General features: G+C 48.9%; 7 protein-coding genes across 7 annotated transcripts; 4 read left to right on the top strand and 3 right to left on the bottom strand.

The window, feature by feature from the left end:
• Positions 1-115: 115 nt before the first annotated feature.
• Positions 116-465, top strand: EI90DRAFT_3035118 (uncharacterized protein). Its single transcript, XM_039058585.1, has one exon. It carries the CDS (start codon positions 249-251, stop codon positions 417-419), a length of 171 nt encoding a protein of 56 aa, XP_038921663.1. The 5' UTR covers positions 116-248; the 3' UTR covers positions 420-465.
• A 948-nt stretch (positions 466-1,413) lies between these two features.
• On the top strand, positions 1,414-1,665 carry EI90DRAFT_2906664 (uncharacterized protein; the record flags this gene model as incomplete). The annotated part of the gene is made up of 1 exon (XM_039054259.1): positions 1,414-1,665. One exon carries the CDS (start codon positions 1,414-1,416, stop codon positions 1,663-1,665), a length of 252 nt encoding a protein of 83 aa, XP_038921664.1.
• Positions 1,666-6,722: 5,057 nt separating this feature from the next.
• EI90DRAFT_2989509 (SPX-domain-containing protein) lies at positions 6,723-10,340 on the bottom strand. The gene is made up of 14 exons (XM_039056070.1): positions 10,198-10,340; positions 9,967-10,134; positions 9,599-9,913; positions 9,501-9,533; positions 9,428-9,436; positions 9,301-9,375; positions 9,109-9,237; positions 8,996-9,056; positions 8,897-8,935; positions 8,722-8,839; positions 8,434-8,669; positions 8,068-8,377; positions 7,264-8,017; positions 6,723-7,204 (listed from the first exon to the last, which is right to left on the bottom strand). Exons 1-14 carry the CDS (start codon positions 10,219-10,221, stop codon positions 6,896-6,898), a joined length of 2,580 nt encoding a protein of 859 aa, XP_038921665.1. The 5' UTR covers positions 10,222-10,340; the 3' UTR covers positions 6,723-6,895.
• Positions 10,341-10,933: 593 nt separating this feature from the next.
• Positions 10,934-11,967, bottom strand: EI90DRAFT_2906470 (Gtr1/RagA G protein conserved region-domain-containing protein; the record flags this gene model as incomplete). The annotated part of the gene is made up of 5 exons (XM_039054248.1): positions 10,934-11,116; positions 11,171-11,364; positions 11,449-11,551; positions 11,619-11,727; positions 11,786-11,967. The coding sequence occupies 5 exons, from the start codon at positions 11,965-11,967 to the stop codon at positions 10,934-10,936; spliced, it is 771 nt and encodes a 256-aa protein (XP_038921666.1).
• Positions 11,968-14,342: 2,375 nt separating this feature from the next.
• On the bottom strand, positions 14,343-15,475 carry EI90DRAFT_3035135 (uncharacterized protein). The gene is made up of 3 exons (XM_039058586.1): positions 15,250-15,475; positions 14,534-15,186; positions 14,343-14,449 (listed from the first exon to the last, which is right to left on the bottom strand). The coding sequence occupies exon 2, from the start codon at positions 15,098-15,100 to the stop codon at positions 14,684-14,686; it is 417 nt and encodes a 138-aa protein (XP_038921667.1). The 5' UTR covers positions 15,101-15,186; positions 15,250-15,475; the 3' UTR covers positions 14,343-14,449; positions 14,534-14,683.
• Positions 15,476-19,347: 3,872 nt separating this feature from the next.
• Positions 19,348-20,358, top strand: EI90DRAFT_3285753 (uncharacterized protein; the record flags this gene model as incomplete). The annotated part of the gene is made up of 3 exons (XM_039066986.1): positions 19,348-19,816; positions 19,883-20,023; positions 20,155-20,358. Exons 1-3 carry the CDS (start codon positions 19,466-19,468, stop codon positions 20,356-20,358), a joined length of 696 nt encoding a protein of 231 aa, XP_038921668.1. The 5' UTR covers positions 19,348-19,465.
• Positions 20,134-21,538, top strand: EI90DRAFT_2047389 (uncharacterized protein). Its single transcript, XM_039052473.1, has 2 exons — positions 20,134-20,924; positions 21,181-21,538. Exons 1-2 carry the CDS (start codon positions 20,384-20,386, stop codon positions 21,390-21,392), a joined length of 753 nt encoding a protein of 250 aa, XP_038921669.1. The 5' UTR covers positions 20,134-20,383; the 3' UTR covers positions 21,393-21,538.
• Positions 21,539-22,050: the final 512 nt, after the last annotated feature.

Here is a 22,050-nt window from a genome sequence, read left to right on the forward strand (position 1 = left end):
CACATGTGGGTGCTAACACAGTTTGTAACTTGCTCAAAGGATCGGCCAATGTATTCATCCCGGCAGTATACAGTGCTGATTCGCGATTCGGAACCCGCCAAACCGCCATCATCTACGAAAACGGTCTGGGCGATGGATGCATGCTAACTTCCACCAAGTGGTACCAAAATGGAGTACATTAGCCCTCTCGTTCTCCTTTCCGCTGTCATCCTCGCTCCGCCCGCATTGGTGGCCCCCTTTTTGATGGAATGTGCCAAATCGGTTGTAATACCGTGGCTATAGCGTGTTACTTTGCAGCCAAATCTAAGTTTGGTACTGTGGTCGCTGCAGCGGCCCTACCTGCCATCGTGGCATGTAATAGCGCCCTTGGAACACGTCCTGCGGGGTGCGCAGCACTTCTCATCCTTCCCATTCCCTGAATCGTGAGCAGTCAAGTTGACTGACGTCAATCATCTTGCAGCCGATCATCTGGAAGATTGGAGTGGCGCCCACTTAAGAGTTGGTATGCCAGTGCAATGTCCTCCATTACCCATGTTGTGTATATGTTGTATTTCAATCTTGAGCTGCAGTGACCTGACAGACAGACCCGAACCCTCACATCCGACAATCTGCACCGAGAGAAGGAACAGTAACCGCAGAGCGTTAGAAACTGCAGAACCATCAGTGACCCAGATCTAAAAGAAGCGGCGGCTCGACTATATACAGTACACGCTTCGGTGGCCAATCGACGTCCTTCTCGCGTAAAGTCCGGAAGACTGACTGAAACTCGCGCAAGGCTTAAGGACGACTGTCGAATCACGGATTTGGGATATGGGAGTGGCCAAAATGGCGTCAGACACCAAGGTGTGCAGAGAAACAAAAGCGGAGTTGAGGTATAGTGGAGGGATGAGAGATCGGTTTGTGATATAGGATAACGATATATCACCGGACAAGACGCGGCTGATCGGAGATTAGATATAATCCTAAACGAATCGACTTCGGTGACGGCTGGGGATTTATGGGTTCGGTTGGAATTCTGCGTTGAGGTTGGATAGCACCAAGTATCTGATTATAGTGGGGACGCAATAATTTGGTCGGTGGCGGACCATTGCACGACAGGGAGGTTGCGAACTGATGAAGAAATTGTGTAAAACCACGAGCGACGTCGCGCTCATTATGTTGATTTTGGCCCAAGATCGAATACTCGGGACCATGTACGAGTCATCTATTTCGTGGTTTCCACCATGTGTCTGCAGTTTGTGTGTGTGGGGGGGGGGGTTGCAACGGGTTCAAAACGAGAAGGATCGGCCAATATATTCATCTTGGCGGTATATAAGACTGGTTAAAGCTAATCACCAGGTTTCCAACGAACCACCATAACCTACCAAACCGCTCCTGCGCGTTAAATTTTGACGATCGCCAAACAGTACCGACATGAAATACTTTAATCCTCTCATCCTCTTCTCCGCTCTCACCCTTGCCCCATCTGCATTGGCGGGTCCTTTTACCTACGGAGTTTGTCAAACGGGGTGTAACGTCGTGACTGTCGCATGCTACGCCGCGGCCGGATTTACGTTTGGTACCGTAGCAGCTGCGGGGGCCCCTGCGGTCATTGTTGCGTGCAACAGTGCCCTCGGAACCTGCTCTGCGGGTTGTGCAGCACTTCTCGTCACTCCCACTCCCTGAATCATGGATGTGTAAGTCATGTTTCATAAACTCTCGGCGGACCCATGCTAATCACCTTGCAGCTCGACCATCTGATGGAACATGTCTGTTGGAGCCGATAACTTCTCATCCTGTTGACAATTCACTGTATCTTCGGCCATTTCACGTTGTACGATCCCATGTTGTCTGTTATATAATTCCAACTGCGCCAAGTTCGGGTGCGTACATGTTTGCCTTTGTTTGTGTCGAGGCAATCTGTGGCAACCAACTCCGCTGAGATATTTATTAATGAACTCGGAAACCTTGTGAGCAGTGTTGGACGGACCATGGTCACAAACGGTCACATGGTCAGACATTGACTGGTCAAATTCATGTCAGACATGTCATTCCCGCGTCAATGCCGGTCAATCGGAACAGCCCGAACAGGAAGCGCGCGTACGATTGAGAGACAGCTGTCGTCCCCCTGACCCGCTTTTCGAGGTTAAAACTAGGATGGAATGCACATTTAACGCAGTGTGTAAGCCTGCCTAGCTAGCACCACACAGCCATTATGTTTGTTTTATGAAATCAAGCGACTGATGCAACCCTAATTCGCGATGTTTGAGACTCGGTTTGAATGTGTGAATTTTTTAGAATTGTCCATCCACCTTCCTGCCTCACACTCAACCAATGAGTCCCGTGCCCAGCCCCCTCTGGAGCTTCTTTCACAAACTACCTGAGCACTATGGCAATAATAAATCCCATTACGCTGCCAAATGCAAAGGATGCGTTGCATTGCATGTTACCGCACTCGAAAATGAAGACACGGAGAAATTGATAAGAGGGATTATATCAGAGAGACGTAGTGAGGCAGAACTTAGGATGGCTGGTATGTGCTCAAGCGCAAAATATGGCTTGGCAATTCCAATGATGTTAATAATTACTACTCATTCCAGCGAGTGAACACTCTCCTACAATTCAGGGTTCTACTGAGAGACTCGCGCAACACTTAGCAGCATGCAAAAATGCTTCCACTGAAGGCCAGGAAGCAGGTAAGGCTTGGAAGTGTTGGAATATCAACGCTCATCGACAACAGCCGAGCTGCAGCGTGGATTGGGGAGTTTTTATTTTAACTTAATATCGTCGTGACTAACAACGACTATACCTTTTTTGTTTCAGAGTCGCGGTACCACGCGCTCCCAATTTACTTTGTCTTATATCGCCAGTTGTCACTGACAATCGCTTTAAGCGATATTGGCTCCAGTCATATAAGTTACGCTGGACGCCGTAATTTTTCTCCCTCCCTCAGTTCTCTATTTCAAGACTGAGGTGATACCATTTCTTTCCTATCTGTGTTTGCGCATAACTCATTGTATTTTCATGTTATAGTTACGCGCGATAGGTAAACATCTTAATACTAGTTCTCTATTTTGAGACTGAGTTACGCGCGATAGCTCCTATTTCATTAGGAAGCGTGCACGAGAAAAGCGGCTCTCACCCCTTCCCTCCCTATCTATGGATGCCACCACTGAATCTCCTACGGGCCTCACCTCACCATCTCCAACTCCAATGCTACTTATCCCTCCCACCGTTAACATTCCAACTCGTCGGCAAAGCTTCTCACAACTTCCCCCCCATCTCCCAGACCAGGATCAGACTGCAATTGAACAGCAACTGCTTCGCGCGACTGTATCAGCTGGATGGTCCTTTCTCTCAGTCGATGACCCTGAGGTCACTAAGTTGTTCTCTATGCTGAATCCTGGATTTAAGCTCCCAACTCGGAAGCGTCTTTCAGGAAAGATTTTGGATGTTGAATACAACTTGCGCCAAGAGGGATTAACTCAAATGATGGATGGTGCATATGCAACCGGGCAATGTGATGGATGGAAGGACACATCCAAGAATCATATCGTTGCATTCATGATCTCAGCTATGGGAACAGTAAGTTACGGTTTCTTGCATTAATACTGTTCATAACAACTGCTCAATGTTTGTAATTTAGGTGCGTGTGACACATGTCCACAACACCTTGGGTGAACGAAAGACAGCTGAACGGTTGCTGGCCCTTATCAAGGAGGAGAAGAAATATATCGAAGATAAACTTAATCTGAAGCTAATCGGCTGGGTTTCAGATGCATCAGGAGAGTCAAGGGCAGCGCGCATTCGGTTGCAGGAGCAGTTCCCACATTTAATAGTAGCAGATTGCTATGCACACCAGGTAGGTTTTCATAGATTATCTTATGATTATGTTCATTGATTTATTGCTGACTGCACAGATGCAACTAGTTCTTGGGGATTACATTAAAAAAAATGAACAAATGTCGTTGAGATTGGCCGAAGCTAATGACATCATAAACTGGTTCAATAATCATTCACTTGCACTTCACTTACTATATGCGGAGCAACGCCGAACTGTAGACCGAGCAAAGGCACTTATTAGGCCTTGTATTACTCGCTGGACATCTGTTAGACACTGGTCCAGGGTCAGCACCGAAGGTCGCTGTTAGCGGGCCGCTATAGGCCGCGATGGCCATGATGCCGCGAACAAGGCCTGAGGGTAGGGCATTTGGCCTCAGCAACTCTAAAGGGAGTGCTGTGCCCCCTAGCTGTCTCTTGGCCCTCATTTCAGACTCACTGGGGTTGCCTTGTTGGGGTCAGGACTTAGGGGTCGTGGTCACATCAATATTAGAGCTAAGGTACAATAAAGTATCATACAGGATATATATAGGAGGAAGAAATGAATGGAAGCGGACCCGGGCCGGAGGCCAAAGGGTCTGGAAGCAAACAAGAATAAGGAGTGGGGTTGGCCACATAGTGGCCGGCAATGACCGAGGGTCAAAACAAACAATAACAGATAAATAAAGGAAAGAGTGTAGGGCTGCGATAGCGGCGATGGTAATATAGCGGTGCTGGACTCGGAGTTGGGCCGGAGTCGGGCGCGGGAATGGTAGCGGCCCTGTAGGGGCCAAGTGGGCGGGGTAGGGGAGTCGCGCTGGGCACGGTGCCGGAGGCAGACTCGGGTGGGGAGGTTGGTGCAGCAGCAGGGGAGTCGGCCAAGTGTAGGGGAGCCTAGGGGCAAGCAGGGAAGTGAGCAGGGAGTCCTCAGGGAGGATAGGGATGAGGTTGGGGCTCGCGCTCATGCTCGCATAGCGGTAACGGGCTTGGGCAGCATCGGACGGGTGGCTAACGGGCCGGAATGTGCGGCCGTGACAACATCACACATAATGGCCATTGGCTGATTAATTCAGCTGGAAATTCCATTTAAAACAATCATAGTCAGGAGTAGACATGAACTCAAGACAGCAGCTGGAACGAGGCACGATGCAATTTCAAAAGCACGGCAGATCCTTGCAACAATCCAGAATGAAGGCTTCTGGGATGACTTGAGAGAGTGAATATGTGTACTTTTGATCTTCCTCTTCCTGTATGTACTAACTCCTTTCCAGGATTAAGAAACATATTGAGCCACTGGCTGTCGTGGTCAATGTTTGTCAAGATTCCAACACTAGGGCAGACCAGGTCGCGCTCATTTTTGGTCACCTCTGCAAGTACTACACCGACATTTCTGCTGCTGCACTGGTCACAGTCATTGATAACCATTCATCACCCGTTCAAGCCATTCTCAACAGCCTTGATTTCCGCTGGAAAAAGGTTGATCATGATGTCTTCATTGCCGTGGTTGCACTCAATCCCTTCGTCAAAACTGCTCTTTTCACACTGATGGTCTCTACTGCACTCCTAGTCACTATGATAGAACGGGTGTATTGTCGTGTGTTCGGAACTGACACACCACCCGAGGAATTGGGTCCGCGCAGCATTGCATATCTGACGGATCCACATGATGCTTTTGGTTATGCTGATGGGGACTGGAATCGGAATAACCTCTGCAAGCGGATTCCAGTAAGGGCCTGTGCAACCTCACAAATGCAATTTCTCAGGTGCTTTCCTTCTAGGACTTCAATCCCTTCAAGGCATGGCGATGTGCACGCACCACCGACCCTCTTGCAAAACTTTCAATCCTTGTTTTCTCTTTTGTTTGTAATTCCGCGAGTTCTGAACGCTTCTTCTCTATTACTAGTGACACTAAAGACCCTTCGCGAAATCGGTTAGCTGTCGAAAAAATGGTCAAAATTTCTGCCATCAAGTTAGACCTCAATCGCGAGCATGCAGTTGAAGGAACACACCGGAAGCGCATCCGACGATCATTTGGCTATGCTTCATCAGCAAATGACTGTGATCCAACAGGAAGTCGCCTAGAGCTGGAACATGGACACCCATCTTCAATTCCCGATGACATTAACCACTCATACTTTTCATTCCGCACCAATCTCCTTGATGATCTCAACGAGGATTTGGACATTCCTCATTTATGCCGGAATGCCCCTGTCTACCATGACTCCCCTCATGACTCTCAGTGTGTAAGTGCTTCCTAGTTTCCGGACTCTGTCATTAATATTTAAACCACTTCTAATTAGCGCGCTAGTCTACAAGGCAAAGCAATACGCGACATTTTTAATATGACCTTGGATGGGCCATGGAATCATTATTGGTTCCAGGGTACACAAAACTTCGCATTGGAGCTGGAGATGCAAGATTTTGTTGCCAGAGATATGAATCTAGATGTGGACTCGAGTTTGGGTCAGGTTGCGGGATGGTCAGCGTCGCTATAGATATAATGAATACATTCGGCTAACACCGTGGGATCACATGTCCATGTGCCATTTTGTGACCAATACATTAGTCCCTGAGACCAGAGACCGTGATCAGACCGGGTGTCTGACATTTGACCATGTGACCAGGTGGTCTGATGCTGGTCAGCCCAACCCTGCTTGTGAGGCATCGAAGAGACGGGAAACTAACAATGGAATATGTCATTAGCCCAGGATGACGATGGACCCAAAGGTGCACCAGTAATCGGTTGAGACGTGAAGAAAAACAAGAACAAAAAATAACACCCTCATTGCTGCTGTCCAACAAGTGCCCACGGCTACAGGAGGACTCTGAAAGCGAACAGAGTCAGTACCGCGGAGGAGATTACACATCTTTATATAGGTGTCGCACTCTCTCCCTTTTTTTTCATCCTTCCGACATCTTCGATTTATATTACTATATACGCAGTTTTAGGTACAGTCAGGAACCAGTGCACATGGACAAGCTCCCCGAATCATCTAAGGAACTGCAATATTAACGAGAACAAGACCCAGCAATCCAGCCTGCGAACCAGTAAAAATACACCCAATTTGAATTTTGAAAAATATATCCAATACCAATTTTAGAAGAGGTTAATATTTGCACCAGTGGCAACTTCACGCCATCTCAGCGCAAAATTCACACCAATGCAAACAATCAAGACTGCACACAATATGGTGGGTCCATATTCATCATAGTACCAACCCTCAGCGTGATGTTTCCTCATGCTATAAGCACGGAAGACGAAAATGCTGCAGGAGTATGCGACAGAAAGAAGGGCGGCAAAAGTGAATGTGCCAGCCGACAGGAGACCAATTCCATCATTAGGATCGACAAAGTTGAGAAGCGTTGTGGCAATGGAGCCCACCAGAACCGAGAAGTGCGTCCATCTCTGAAGGGACGAATCGCAGTTGAGACACCATATAATACCCACGAAATTTATGTGCTTACCAAAAACGTCCGCTCATTCGCAAAGATGACTTTGGGCTCGATGCGAACAGGCACAGCGATCTTTTTCCCTTCCTCGGCGCGAAAATCTTGAACCAATATCCTTTGGTCGGGTGCGAGGTCTTCCTCTTGCAACGGCGCCCTTTCGTCATCCTCAACGATAGTAGTATCCTGTATTTTTAAAGCGCCATTCACCTTGGGCTTCAGTTTAGACCAGAATGATTGATCGAACGTAAGCGCCGGGGCCAGAGGATCTATCGACAATCCTTTCGGGCGTTCAGCAGGGACTGAAGAACGTCTCCGAAGATAGGGGACGCGTTCATCACTTCCATCATCACCTTCACCATTGGCAACAGCAAAGTCTTTCGCCTTCTTCTTCCCATCCTTCAACCGTGCTTCTGCCTCTTTTCGCAAGACAGCTTCTCGGAATTGCTGGGCCTCTGCTACTTGGGCGTCCGGCAATTGCATGCGCCGTGCTTCGTCCAGCGGTACTGCGAGATCCATGTTCTCATCTTCTTCTCCTTCAGAAACCGGCTCTGTGTACGAGCCAAAGACGGGTTCGTCCTGATCAGCAGCAGCAGGTGTCTCCAATTGCGGCGATTGGGACGAAGTTGTTGGAGTATGCGAGGATTGAGGTCGTTCGATGAGCATAGCGCCTCTATCCGGTTTCCGAATATCAGTGTCCATTTGAGGAAGCCAGAATGGCACCAGATCAACTCGGTCAGGGAGAAGCGTTGAGCAGCCGTGAATGAATTTGCTGAAGATCGATTGGCGGTCGCATACAAAGAGCAAGGGACGATACTTTACCTGAATTTGGGTATGGCCTCTACCAAGTGACTAGAGACTAACTCCCGAACCCAATCTGGAGGTTCTTGACCCAGTTGTGTTTGGAGCTTGACCTCTAGCACACCGTAGGGGAATCGTTCTACGTCCCCTGGCTCCAATTGCAAAAATGGATAGTCGATGCCAATATCAGTTCGCCTCCAGTTGTCTCCCGCACGTCTTTTCCCGTCCCAATTATCCTCACGCACCATGGTGAGCTCAGTGTCGAGAGAAATACGGACACGGGCATCACCAGGGAGCTGAAAGGCTGTGCGATTGTAGAATGTCCGCATAACTACCATTGATCACAGTTCAGCACCACTCACGCAGTGCGTTTCCTGATGGCGTTACCTGGTCGGAGCCTTCTGGTGTATATCGCATACTGAACTTCGTTCGCGAGTTGTTTCGTGTTTTCTACTTCGCTCTCCTTCTTCTTCCCCTTCCTCAGTAGTTCGTCGAATTCATCGTCCATCGTGTAATCTCCTCTTAGGAAGGCATTGACCTTATCTTCTTTAATAGGAAAACGAGCTTTGACCGACTTCTCGCCCGTCCAATCTTCACGGTGAGTCTTACGCTCGACGAATACCTGAGTACATTTTAACGAGTCAAATTGCTATGAGGCCGAATGAGCGACTCACTAATTTTACATCCGTATCGCCATACCACCTGAGGCGAATGGCTTCCGCGCCTTCTGTCTTTTCCAAGCGTCCCAGATATAGGTCTAGATCCTCATTATCAAAGTAGATCGAAGAAATGGCTGGTGGCAAGGTGTCTGATCAATCTCCCGCAACATCGAACAAGGTTAGATACTGACCTGAATCCTTGAGCTCGTATTCCTTATCAGGATTAAAAACTAATGAATGCTGGTGAGCGGCGAGGCCCGGTGGTAGATCGGAAAGCATTTTTCACTTACCAAGCACAGGGAGTTGACGGAGAATAGCCAACTTGAGGTGAACCAAATTGTCAGGGTGAACCTATGACGGCTTATCAGCAAGGACCGTCGAAAAGAATGCAGGGCTTCATTACCCAATATTTCGTGGTCTGGCGCACAAATGCGCTCTGGGAACCTCCGGCACTAGCATCGCCTTCCACGGGGTGACCTCGAGTCCGCACCAAGTTGTAGAGGTTCGATAGCTTAACAATGATGGAGTCGTACTTCAGGAATACAGATGATCAGTACCAACAGATGCGGTGGGATGCAACATTGTCGAAGCTCACATTAAATTTGTAAAATGGTCGTTTATCGAGATAGTCCTGGACGAAGGTGGCTTTAAGGGAACGTTTCGTTTTCTTCTGCGGTTTTGGATTAGCAGCGGGACCACAGTTGGGGGGACTAGGGACGAACATCGTGTTTCTACGGGGAGAACGGTATCAGGAGGGCGAAGGCAATCCCGGCGAGACGAGTGGGTTAGACGGACCTTAACAATTTTAATAAAGCCCGTGAAGTTTAACTACATGCCAAGCACACGCCGTCAGAAGATACGAAGTCGAGACGTACACAAAGATCAATGGTTACCTTAGTATACAATGCTAAGTCGTGGATGTCGGCTACGAGGATTGCGACTTCCTCCTCCAGAACACGGAATTGCTCGACCAATGCGTCAACACTGTAGCCATCACTTCCGGTGTCATCGATATCATCATCAGATCCTGCATCGTCAGACGCGGACACAACGTTGGAATGTATCGCGGCCTCGACGTCTCCATGAACGTTATTTGCCGAAGTTGGAACATTGGGATGTTCATGGCCATCTGCCTCTTCTTCATAATCCGCAACCAGGCGCCTAACAGATGCCTCCGCCTCGTTGATTCGTTCGGATAGTTCAGCAGCCTGAGAAGGATGTTGAATGTCTTCCCACCACTCGATCCAGTGTCTTGACATACTTTTTCACGTTGGAAGACATGGATCTTCTCCAGTTCGAGCTCAAGGGCATGAGTGAATTCAGCCTCATCGCCGTCTGTCCACGGACCAGACTGGGTCTTCTCTTTGAGCATCTGCTTGAGTGCGTCATAATTGATGTATTTAACTTTCCATTCAGCATATGCCGAAGACTGTATGCGGCCAGAACCATGATCCGTATATGCTCCCGTCATTCTATGAGTAATCAGCCTCACCTTGATCTTGCGACCGAACTTCATCGCCGCAACGGAGTGGCGGAAGATGGCGTCGACGTGAAGGAGTTCCGGAGTTTCCAAATTAGGAGCAACGTGCACCGGAATACTCCGATGGCTGCTTGAATGTAGTTGTGAGCTAGGCAGGATCCCAGCTAGTGTGGGAACTCATCAGTAGAGTTCTGAGTGCCCTCCAGCCTCTCGGGTGGCGGGAGACCCAGGGGTTAGGCCATGAACATTAGAGTCTCGAGGAAATGATACAAAAGTCAAAGACGAGCATGAAGAAAATTTGATCTTCCAATCCCAACGTCATATAACGTCTGCGCCACCGTACCACTTAGCATTCTCCATATCCACGATGCGGTGGACTGCTCTCCGGAAAAACGTCACATTATAATCAATCTCACTCTGGCTTAAGTCATACGTGTCGGTTCTGATCAGCGCTATGAGTGATAATTGCCTAACAGATTTCATCCAAAGTTAGGATTGATGTTCGACAAAACACCGCCAAGAACTCACCGAGATATCTGCCAGTACGCCATCGCTGTCTGAGGTCTAAGTCTCACACAACTTGTCTGCCACACCCGGGAATCCTCCGGATCAAGTTCGACCAAGGACTTTGGTTGAGAATCCTGTGAAGAAGGGGACGAAAGGGATTGAACATTAGAGGCCGGAGAAGTTGTGCGCGCAGGGGAATTTTCAGGAGGCGTAAATTTGACATTTCTTGAATATGAAACCGTCAGGACAACAAAATTGAGATGAAGATTATGACGACGAACTTGTAAAGAACAGAGAATTGCTGGATTGTTTGAACGTAATCACAGCACAGGCCATATAACGTAGGGTCTGGTGGAGATTCGTCCGCAGCAACGTGAATCAGGGTCTTCACATCAAACAAGAAGGCTTTTGTGAGCCCGGAATGCTATCCCATTTATCAGACTCTAACTATTCTTCAATCAACAAGAAGAGTACTCACGCTACAGAGGACGTTCAACAGGTTTTCCAACGTCGCCAGTGGCTTGACGAGCTTCTGTATCACACGCGACCATGCTTCGAATATGGTATGATCGTAGACAGAGGTCAAATGGAACGTGACGCGCATATCCTGTAATGGTAAGGGGTGGTCGATAGTCTCAAGGTAAACGCGTTCTTGTAGTTGACGGAAGTTATCTAACAACAAGAATGGTCAACGAAGCACTCTGGGAGTTCTTTAGTGTGTAAGCAACATGCCTAGCCGATAATCTTCAGCCAAACTCTCCGCCTTGTGCGCAAAAACTTCAATATGAAGGTCCCGATTCGTTTCATGGATGATGGCCATTAAGTGAATCAAATGGTTGACAGCGTGTCCATACTCGTCCTTCACAGAATAGGTGGTTCAGCCAGAGGGCTGCTCTCGGCACGTCAGAATAACATTTCTCACCCACCTGAAGGTCTATAACATAAACCAAAGACGAGAAGGCCGACAACGGAGCACCAAGATTCTCAACATGATGATTTCCAGGACAATCCCACAACTGGAAAGGTATAATGGTACTACGACCTTCTCAGCTGTCAGGTTCCTTCATCCAAAGATCCCCAGAAGTACGCTTACTTTACATCCAGCCGGGTCTCCCTACTCGTGGGGTCAAGAAAGAAAGTGTCCTTAGCAGGCATCCCCTTGAATACCACTTCCAAGCAAGAAGTCTTCCCTGCACTACCTTGCAGAAGATAAGTAGGGGAATCGAAATCAGAGACGCGGTGCGAGGGAAAAGTCCGTGTGAAGAGAACGGTCATGCTGTAAGGCAAAGCTGAAGACGAACCCAATGTTGCCCATGATGAGGATGCGTTTCCGCAGGGGATCATCTTGTAAACTAAAAGGCTCTCGCCCTCCAATACTACGCTTAACTTTAGGCTGGTTCACACGCATTGGTTCCACCTAGAAGGGAGGCGAACGCGAGCGCTGACAGTGTCCGTCGAAGCTCCGACGGAATGCGCCGATCCTCAATTCCGGCGCCAACAGGAATGCTCCACCCAAACTAGTAATTAGTCACTGTCCCTATAAGTCGGAGCTTTTCTCTTAAGCAAGACCTCAGCCTCGATGCCATATTGACTCACCATTGAATCCAATGGTTGGATGGGTCTTGGGCTGGCGTGGATACGATGAATGATGTGCAGCTCGGCTCTTCGGGTGTATATAGCTCGTTTCTTCCGGGGCAGGTAGACTAAATGAATCCATGGCACTGTGTTTCTGTGGCCTGGAGGATCAGATCGGCCAATGGATCTGTGACATTGCCGCTTCATCGCCAAGAACCTGAAGCTCTTCTGCGGAGCTTTGAGATTATACACGCCGAATGGATCCACACCTTAGGAGGAAGGAAAGTCCATTTTTACTGAACTGATCAATGTGTTTTTCGTCTATTCACAAGCGGTGACGACTCTGCCGGATATCAGGCTGAATCCTATGTATGTTGATCCACTCCTCGCACTCTCAGCGGAGTTTATCGCCAAGTGGCTCGATGGCTCAATTCCACAGCTCGCCACGCCCTATCCAGTCTGATTTAATACACTCTTCTCTCGTCCCCAGGGGATTTCACTGCTGTGAAGGCTGCCTTAAAGCAATTGGCGCGGAGTCTGTGCTTGACTGGCGAGGAATATTGCTTCGTATTGAATCACTCTGGGCTTTCCCAGTGGGCCCTTGGGCGTGTCTCCCCTCACTTGCCTTGTCGACTCCCACCCATACCAAAGATATTCCAGCCCCCGGGATGCGTATGGTTCTTCCCTCCACAGGAAGCACATTTCCAAATATTCAGTGGCACTGGATATAGGGACGGTGCGAATAAGGATGAGCGATTTGGCACGTTCATTCCGCTTCGTCTTTGGCTTATTGATTAGCTCTGTCGGTCACAAAGTCGTTCCGTGCCACCCCGATTCCGCTTGAAGCATTCACAATCCCGGGGGGTGTGCCTGAGCTCGGTGCGAAGGGGCTCATTCCTCCCTAAATTAGGGAGCACCCTGTGTTGTGTGCTCCGCCTACCGTCATACGAGGGGATTGCTCCGTTCTGAGTGCTCAATTTGTCCACACTGGAGCTTATGGCATTCAAGATGTAAGATATGCTAAACCACTATTTCCAAGCAACCTATGGGACTCCTACCTAATGTAGTCGTGCTTGCTATAGGGGGTGTACCATTGGTGATCCAAGCTGAAGAGGATTGCTCTCTAGATGTCATGCTCTGCAAATTCAACCGTGTGCTCATGTGCGAGACATGATGCGTTACGACTCATTCCCATGCTCCCTCTGCGTTTCACCCACTCATTCTGACACAGAACATTCAACACGGATTGTGTCCGTATCTATGATAACTCTCTGGCTACTTTAGCTTGGTGCGTCGTCCTGTTAGCTGGTGAACTGGCTATGCGGCTTTGAGTTAGAATATGACTTTGCATATTACCGAGGGATGTGGTGGTCAGCGATGGCTTGTGCTTCCTCATGGCGGCTTGCACATGGGTCGACTGAAGGTAACGGGGACCCGTGACCTCTTCGTTGAAACTGAGGGCGAAGAAGAGTGAAACCACGCATGCGGGCTTGTCTCGGAGTGTTGATGAGAAGTTTGATGAACCAAGCAAATCTGGTTGCAGACGGCGAATGCTGTCTCTCCACGTCATGAGTTCCGCCCTCATCGGTCATCGTAGACGGTGTTACTGTAGGACGTCCATGCTGCAATCTTCATCATTTTTGCGATTGTCCAGGACGCGTGGAACGGGTACCTGGTATCATTGGATTGGCGATTGGGTGCTGGGTTGGAAAGGTGAGTGCTGTAGTGGACGATCGCGATGGAACTGAATGGGCAGCGAAGCATTACGGTGGAGCTGGGGTTCGCCATCCTTTTTCAGGGTAAAAAGTAGTCTGTGCTGCAAGTGTGATTACTGGAAAGTTGTATACTGCCGCGTCCAGGATGAGACCCAACGTCTGCAAATCCCCATACCTGTTCGAACCTTCTTCAGTCATCCTATGGTATGAGTTGTCTAACTTTCACTATTATTAGTAAGTCTACTGTTAAGTCTAGATGACTACTGTTGCGTGCCGCAAGTGTACCGCTTTGCGTTTGCAGAAATGTTGTTCTTGACGTGGGCACGTTGCCCAATCACCCAAACAGCTGTCGAGCGTTCTGGGATCCACAAGCACTTCCCGAACCGGAGACTCGTCGGTGAATAGTTCATAGCGGGTCCGAAAGGTAAGCACACGATGAAATTGGAGCAGCAGTCCTTTATTCCCGCGGGTTCCTGTAAATCGAGAGTCTATTAAATACAAGGGTCCTCCAATGTTGAAAATTCATCTCCTTCATGCATCTTCGTACGCACTATTCAAAATCAGAACCCCGCCCTGTGTATAGCGTTCTCCACACCATTCGATACCAATGAGCCACCAGTCTACTAACAGTCTCGAATTGCGTTGTGTCCTGGGACGCAGCAGCAACTTGAGCCATCAGGTGGTGTCCACCAGTGATTAAATCAAGGTATCCCGGATGGGGAGCGATCGTTAAAATCGCACCTGAGCATGATGGAGGCTGATTTGGCCCATCCAAGCAGCCCATGCTCTACGTCCATAGGGGCACGAACTCGAGATGAAGGATCATTTTGGGGTGCTGGTTCCTCATTATTGATCTCAACCGGACCGGTAGCTTCACCAGCCTTGCTCCCGGGATCCCCTCCCCCAGTAATGTTCCCCATTAACGAATTATATCGCACCTGGATCTGAGTCAAGGTCATTAATTGGTGGATCGTCCGCCCATTCAAGAACTTTCCGATATTTGGAATCCGTCTAAGCCGCTTCTCTAGCTCTGACAAGTAGATAGCATCCCCGACCGAAATCCCACTTGTTCCGTCAAGTGCACGAAGGAGGATGTATGTGCCCGTACTTGTTGTCATACTCTGATAGGCATAGCAGCTTGAAGTCCGATTAAAGGACTTTGGACCAAGAATCCTGTTCCAAGTGCAGGTTCATTCGCTGAGTCCTGAGTCAATCAGCAGCAGATTAGTTTTGCGTCTGAATGTGAGGACTTTCAGGTGACACGCGCATGCCTGAATCATTATTTAACGTCATCATTAGACCAGAGGCTGATGCCATAAAACTAACATAACCGGACTATATCACTGGGTGACGACCTAGCCGGATAAGATGACGGCAAGCGAGGCTCCGCATGAGTATGACAGCCAACATGAGATCAATTGAGCGAGCCCATGCATGGCCAAAACCAAAGGGACGTACAAAACAGAGTACAGCGGAGTGCAGGGAATTGTGGTTGTCCGAGTCCTGAAAATGCGAGGGGGAAAGATCGTCTTCCGATTTGTAAAGACTTCATCAACAAGCTCCGAAAATAATGAGGGCAGTACCAGCTGCCAGTAAAACGACAGCCTAGTCTTTGCGGAGCCTGATGATTTCTTGATCGGTAGGATAACAGTTTTACGCACTCTGGCTTGAGTAGAAGCCGAGGAGAAGGACGACGCTGGTCACCATCAGAAAGGGGCCCAAGGTTTGGATGTGTTGTTTCACTGTTGTCGCTATATAATTGACGCTCTCGAGTAGGATCATATGTATGTGTGCATGCCTCACACACTACGCCTGATTCAGTGATTTCAGCTGGGATCCTATGCTGAACTGTGAGCCTCCAGAGGACGAGGGATTACCGCGATAGGCGGCATCCACGGGCTATTTACTCCAGTCGCACGGAACAATCAGATGGAGGCGATTCTGTTCCTCAGGGCACGATTCGAATGCACTCATTCGATGTGCGGCGAATCATATCTTCTCTTGCTGCATGGAGCTAGCGCGCGATTCTATCTGGCGGCGCTTTCACGTTCTAAGGCTTTGTTCGGGTTGAAGGGGTAGCATATATTGAACCCAAACAGAGCCTAATATGGGTGTGTTATACAAGAAACTCTCTGGTCCCACACTCAATGAACCCCGGGCGCCCAGTTCCTCATTTGGTCACTCGTACCAGCCGGCAACGCGCGACGCTTCGAAGTTCGAATCATACTGGCTGTTCCGGCGGACATTTCCCATGTTATCCTTTCTCGTCGTGTGACACGTTCTGTAGATCATCCCGTGAAAAGGGCGATGGCTAACAATCGTGCATTCGCCCAAATCAGGTGCCTGCGACCATGCTGGAATGAGGTGCAATCACACTCGGAGATTTATGACCGGAAATTAGATCCTAAACATATTGGATTGACCAAGACGACGGCCAGACTCTCACTCGGATACTGCTGATCTCTGCTGATTCTCCAGCTAGGCGACTTGCTTGTCGTTGCCCAAATCCTCGTTCAAAACCCCTGCCATCACCCACCCGCGCCAGTGACGCCACTGGACCCCTTGGAGTTCTTTGCGTAGCTCCCAGCCATCCTTTTTTGGCATGTGCTATTATGCATGGAAAGTGTACTGCCGTATGGTCACTCCAAATTCAATATGTCCACGAATGATTGTGAGGACCCTGGGATCGTTCTCCCTCATTCGGAAGCGGCAAAGAGGAGTGTGATCCGGAGTGTCCTACACCATCACTTCCCAAATTTGGGCTTAGACGGAGATGCAATGGTGTCGCAATACTTTAGATGTAGGCAGTTTGATGTGGAGCTCATACTGATGGACGGCGCCACAATCGTGCGCTGTGGGTGTATTGGCAAAGGCTGTCAGGGGAGGTTCATGCTGCCGCGATAGTGGCATATTGCGCCCTCTGTTTCGAGAGCGTGAATGGCGCCCAAGAGCCCGGACGGGTGCACTGATTACTCGTGAGGCTGCGATTGGGCAGTACTGGATTCTGGTGCGTGCTCTCCAAGTCTCATCTACAAACGGCAGACTGGGGTCCAGCCATTTCGGAGTCATTCCATGACTCTGAATGGATCTGTGGCGATGTCTGAGGATGTCTAAAGGAAGGCCGCTGAACGGCACGGTGCGTACACATAATTGTTTCCTTTTTGGGTTTTCTTCCTTCTTATGATGGACGGACCGTGACAAAGCGATTCGCACGGGGGGCATAGTGTAGTGGCCTTTTATCAGGATCTGTCTATCGTGGACACGGCAAGGCAGCGTGTCGCACACGACCCAGCACTGTGTCTTGTATCCATATCCATCACTCCCCCAAGTCTCTTATCTGTGGGCCGGGACCCCCTGTTCTATGGAAGGCAAGGTAAAGACGTCATGCATGATAATATCGGCCTAGCCTACAGGGGTAAGTTCCTCACGCAGTGATTCTTAGGCCTCGTGTCCGTTTTCACCTTCTCCCCTTCGAATGGACCATTCTGTGGTACGAAGAACTCAGAAGAGGCTAGTAACTCCGAACTTTTCAACTTAATGGGTTCCATTATACATATAATTTACGGATAGCGTACTTGCCACACTAAGATAGATGACGACGTTCCTAATATTGCACTGTTGGCGTGTGCCTGGAATAGAACAGGACCTCTTTTGTTCAGTTGAAGCCAGCCATGGACGGTCTGGGCTTGACTTATCAAGGTGGTTGTCTCGAATCGAGTGTGCTGGGCGTGCATATGGGAAAGCTCACAATATCCGTGGCGTCAGCATTATTCAAGTTGCACCTTGAGGCCACTGATATCGATCAGCAGCTAAACTGTCCATGGCGACGACGGGTCTCGAAACGACCAAAAGCCTGTGGTGTTCTAATTTGATCACCAACATGAAGGCCTGGGCATGCAAGCCAGCTGGCAGCTGTCCATGCGGAATCTCTATTTCCGGTTGAGTATGGTCAGAACTCACGCAACCTCTGTTCCTCGGCTTCTCTTTGTTCCAAATCATCATCCGAGCACTTGTTCTACCATTATATGCTTTGCTTCTACCGATACGACTACGATTGTCCGGCCGGCGCCAGTTCACGTGGTGTGGAGTAGCCACAATGTGTTGTGTGAAACTCGCGGTTCCCCCGTGCTTCAAAGGGTGAGACAAGTGAGCCTTATCAGTTCTCGGATGTTCCTTACAAGATCTACTGATCCTTGACCTTCAGCAGTGCATGGGGATTGGAACTCCCGCCATCAACTCTGGGGAAACATGATTCGTGGAACTGCGTTATAACTATCCCCCGACCTCCCTTTGAGTCCTCCTGTGTCGCAGCATCCTTCGAAATAATTCTTATTCATGTTGAGTATAGGACTTACATGGCATATTATTATTGAAAATGAAATGACGCATTTACCCTTATCGTGCATAGTTTGGAGGGAAATCAAACTGAGTGATGGCTTCTCAGCGTGTAAACCTGCATCAGTCTTCTTATATAGGTCCAGTACAAGTGAGCAGGTGAGGATAATCTTATCGATTTAGTAAGAAGCAAAACGGTTTGCTTTGATTGGGTCGAACAGTACGAGTATCTTTGGTCTTGGCAGTGTAGCCTTTTTTTGCGACATGACGACACGGACTTGTTGCACAGCCTCTTCACGAGCTATTATGGACGGACACAAATCGTGATGACTATTATAGCCGTGCGTGGCGGGATGTTGCCTCGGATAATGAGACCTCAGTTGTAAGGCCACGGGTTGGCCGAATACATTGCATTGTGGAATGTATTGTATGGCCAGAAAAAGTAGCTGCCGAACTGGATAATATTGCAGTTACGCAAGCGATATGATAAGGCCTCACTCATTTCACATGGCACTTTCCAATTCTGTGGTAGCATTGGGGATCAAGTTGGTCATTGTAGTTGTCATCATTCAGCATCAATAGGCGCCGATGAAACGCTGACGCAAGGATACGGCTGGGTCACGAGGTCTCTGCAAGTCGATCAATGACAATTCCGAGCGAGTGCAATATGAAATTTGGATCCGAAAGCGGGGCGGGGTAAATAACATGCTATTCCGAATGTTAAATTGAATTGATTATGGCATCCCAACCTTCCTTGTTTATTACCTTGGGTTGTCTCTCTTCTCTTCTCTCCTTTCATCACCTTGCAACGATTGCCATCTCATCCTCTTTCTCGCCCCTTCAACTTTTTGACACCAATCTCATACTCATTCTTAATCTCATCAGCTAAACCTTCCCACGCTCTTCTGTATATCTCCTCCCCAACGCATTACTACTCGATCCCCACAGTTATCTTCATAAATACCCTATTACCAACCATGTCCTCCACCTCCACCTCCTCAACCAACTCTCCAACCAACTCCCCTTCCACTCAGCCTATCTCTATCGACTCAAAGACAAACACTCACACTCCTCCCAATCGCAGACGTTCAGCTTCTGTTTGGTCGAACCCAGGTTTATCGCCTTCCGCCTCTCCTGTCTCTTCTACTATGTCTCTCCCAACTCCTACCGCCTCACTCGCATCCTCATTCACTAACAAAGGCGGCCAGGGATCGCCTACCAGCCCCACCTCGCCACTTTCCTACTTCTTGGGATCCCCAACCGCTATCAAATCGGGCTTCGCTGGCGCGTACGGCGGAATCGGCGGTGGCATTGGTCCGCAAAAGAACATTCCTGAAGGAAGTGCTGTCTCAGAGGAGGATGACACTCCTATCGGACCTCGCACGAGGCTGGGGCATGCTCGTGCTGGCAGTGTGAATTGGCCTTCGGGCATGGGACATGATCGTGCCTCTGGTGTTATGAGGAGACTTTCTCTTAGTGGAGCTTTAAGTGGCGTCAGGGTGAGTTTTTGGGACTCTTGCCATTTCATCGGTATCATAATACTGACGGTTGTCTATCTAATCTAGGGCATGCCAGCGCAACAATCGTCCCCTCCTCGTGCTCCATCCCCCCCTCAAGCCCCGGCTCAAATCAAGTCTGTTGAACGACCCCCGTCCCCAGGCCTCCGCCCCCGTTCAAAGAAGAGCAACCTCACGAAGAAGCGTTCAGTGAGTCCCATGGGAGAAAGGATTCTCAAGGGCCACTTTGATGGGTTTGGACTGTGAGAAACGAAAAATCCCTCTCGCCCATATCTCCCCCGCCTCCTTCCCTCGTTCCGCTCTGAGTTCTTTGATGGTAGTGGGTCGTGACATACGATCATCTGCACATCAAGGGCAACGGGCCCTCCCTCTTTCCTGTCCTGATTATCTTGCGGGGTAATTGTGGGGAGCCCAAATACCAAGTTTCTTTTCTTGATCGGGAAGGAGGACATCTGGGAGAGACAGAGAGGGAAACGGGTAGTATTCCTACTTACCTGCCATTTTTACCGGAACTCTGTGCATGATTCTTGTTCTCTTTTGGTTCCTTGAATGGGGCGGGGTGTGTCATGTGTGGTCGAAATTGGGCTTGTGGTGGGTTCGTTCCCTTTTTGGAGACTTTGCCCTGGAAACGGAGATATGGGAAATGGAGCGGCAAAGTTGATCATCCGTTCAAGTAATAGCTTCACTCTCCCTGTTTCTAAGGAATCCAAAGTTGTCTGCTCTGCTCTCTTGCTCTTCCGCCCCTCTGCTTTGATTTCCCCACACCCATACTTCGTCGTCCAGACTTCACTTTCTCCTCATCCTGCTTGTTACGTTCTTCCTGCCTCGGTCATCACGATCGACCTAACTGTTGCCATCATGCCACCTCGTCAATCGTTCCCAGGCCTTATCTTCTTCCGATTCTCATCATCGTGCGAATTCTTCGCTCCAAACACACTCTTCTGCAACTTTGAAGGTCCGATATCGCCTCAAGCTCAACATAAAGTACTACCACTGTGTACACGCTCGTACTATATTTTCGACTCCGACGCGGCGGTCAAATGTTCATGCCGCCCGAATTTGCCCGCATCACATCACACTAATGATGGTGGTGCGTATAGTTGCTATTCACTACTTACTGTGGAGGAGGGGAGGGGAAACGTTATGTTCATCAGCTCTTTCCCTCATAATCGATCGGTTCCCGTTCGAAGTGTTTTCCTCAACATCAATCGCATTTCGGCATCATTCCGCTTATTGAGTTCCCTTTCATGTTTGCGCTTGTTTCAGCAACCCTGAACGTTTTTCCTTTTTATTTTGTGGCAATTATTTCCTCGGCTTATCGCTTGACGTTGACTCCGGGAGTGCAGGGTTTTGGCTGAGCTTGATTGGTTACATTTGGTTCCTGTCTTCGCCTCCGCTTCCCCGCCACCATTGTCGTGGATTCGACAGTGTACCTGGACCTATTGTATACCGGCTGCCCTCAACGCACCAGGCGATTGATTTTCTTTTTCTTTCTCCTTCGGACGTACCGCCTTCACGTGTTACACGTTTCTCGAATTTCCCCTCCATTGTTTCCTGATGTATGGTTCTTGTAAAAGCATGTCCTTTCGACATGCATGTATGTTTTGCATGTATAGTATGGAATTGTCTCCCAGTGGCATTGGACTTATCACTAGTAGGCCTCGATCTGTGGGCCATAAACATCAATAGCAGCATGGCACTGTCAAGATCGCTGAAAGAGTCGAAATAAGATTACTGTTATTTTGTCGTACAGAGAGCACAAAGGATAAAGACATCCAGCATTACAACAAGGACGAGAAATGTACCCTACACCACCTCCCCACAAGTACACCTCAAACCTCCAAGACGAATCCACCACGATGCACGCATCGACCCTTCAAGCAAGCAATTGGAGAATCACCCGCGAGAGCCTCAACGAAAGGGTTCCCATTTCAAAAAAAAAAACCATCTCCACGCATCGTGACAGACTTTCTCCTCCCCTTCCGCCGGAAGAGAAAAGAAGAAAAATTCTTGGATTAGAAGGTGAGTGGAAGTAAGAGGTGCCTAAAGGGCTGAACGAGTCGACCTCATCCGTATTTTAGGAAGACGGGAACGCGGGAATGAAAAACCAGGATATACAAAAGTCACTTTTTAACTCTTGCGTGAATCGAGCCCGAGTTAATGTCTCTGTGTGCGTGTGTAGAAGAGGGGGGGGGAGAGAATGCATGTAAAAAGAG

This window comes from Cantharellus anzutake (assembly GCF_015039405.1).
Source record: "Cantharellus anzutake strain C23 chromosome Unknown EI90scaffold_5, whole genome shotgun sequence".
In the NCBI taxonomy this organism is placed as follows: Eukaryota; Fungi; Basidiomycota; class Agaricomycetes; order Cantharellales; family Hydnaceae; genus Cantharellus; species Cantharellus anzutake.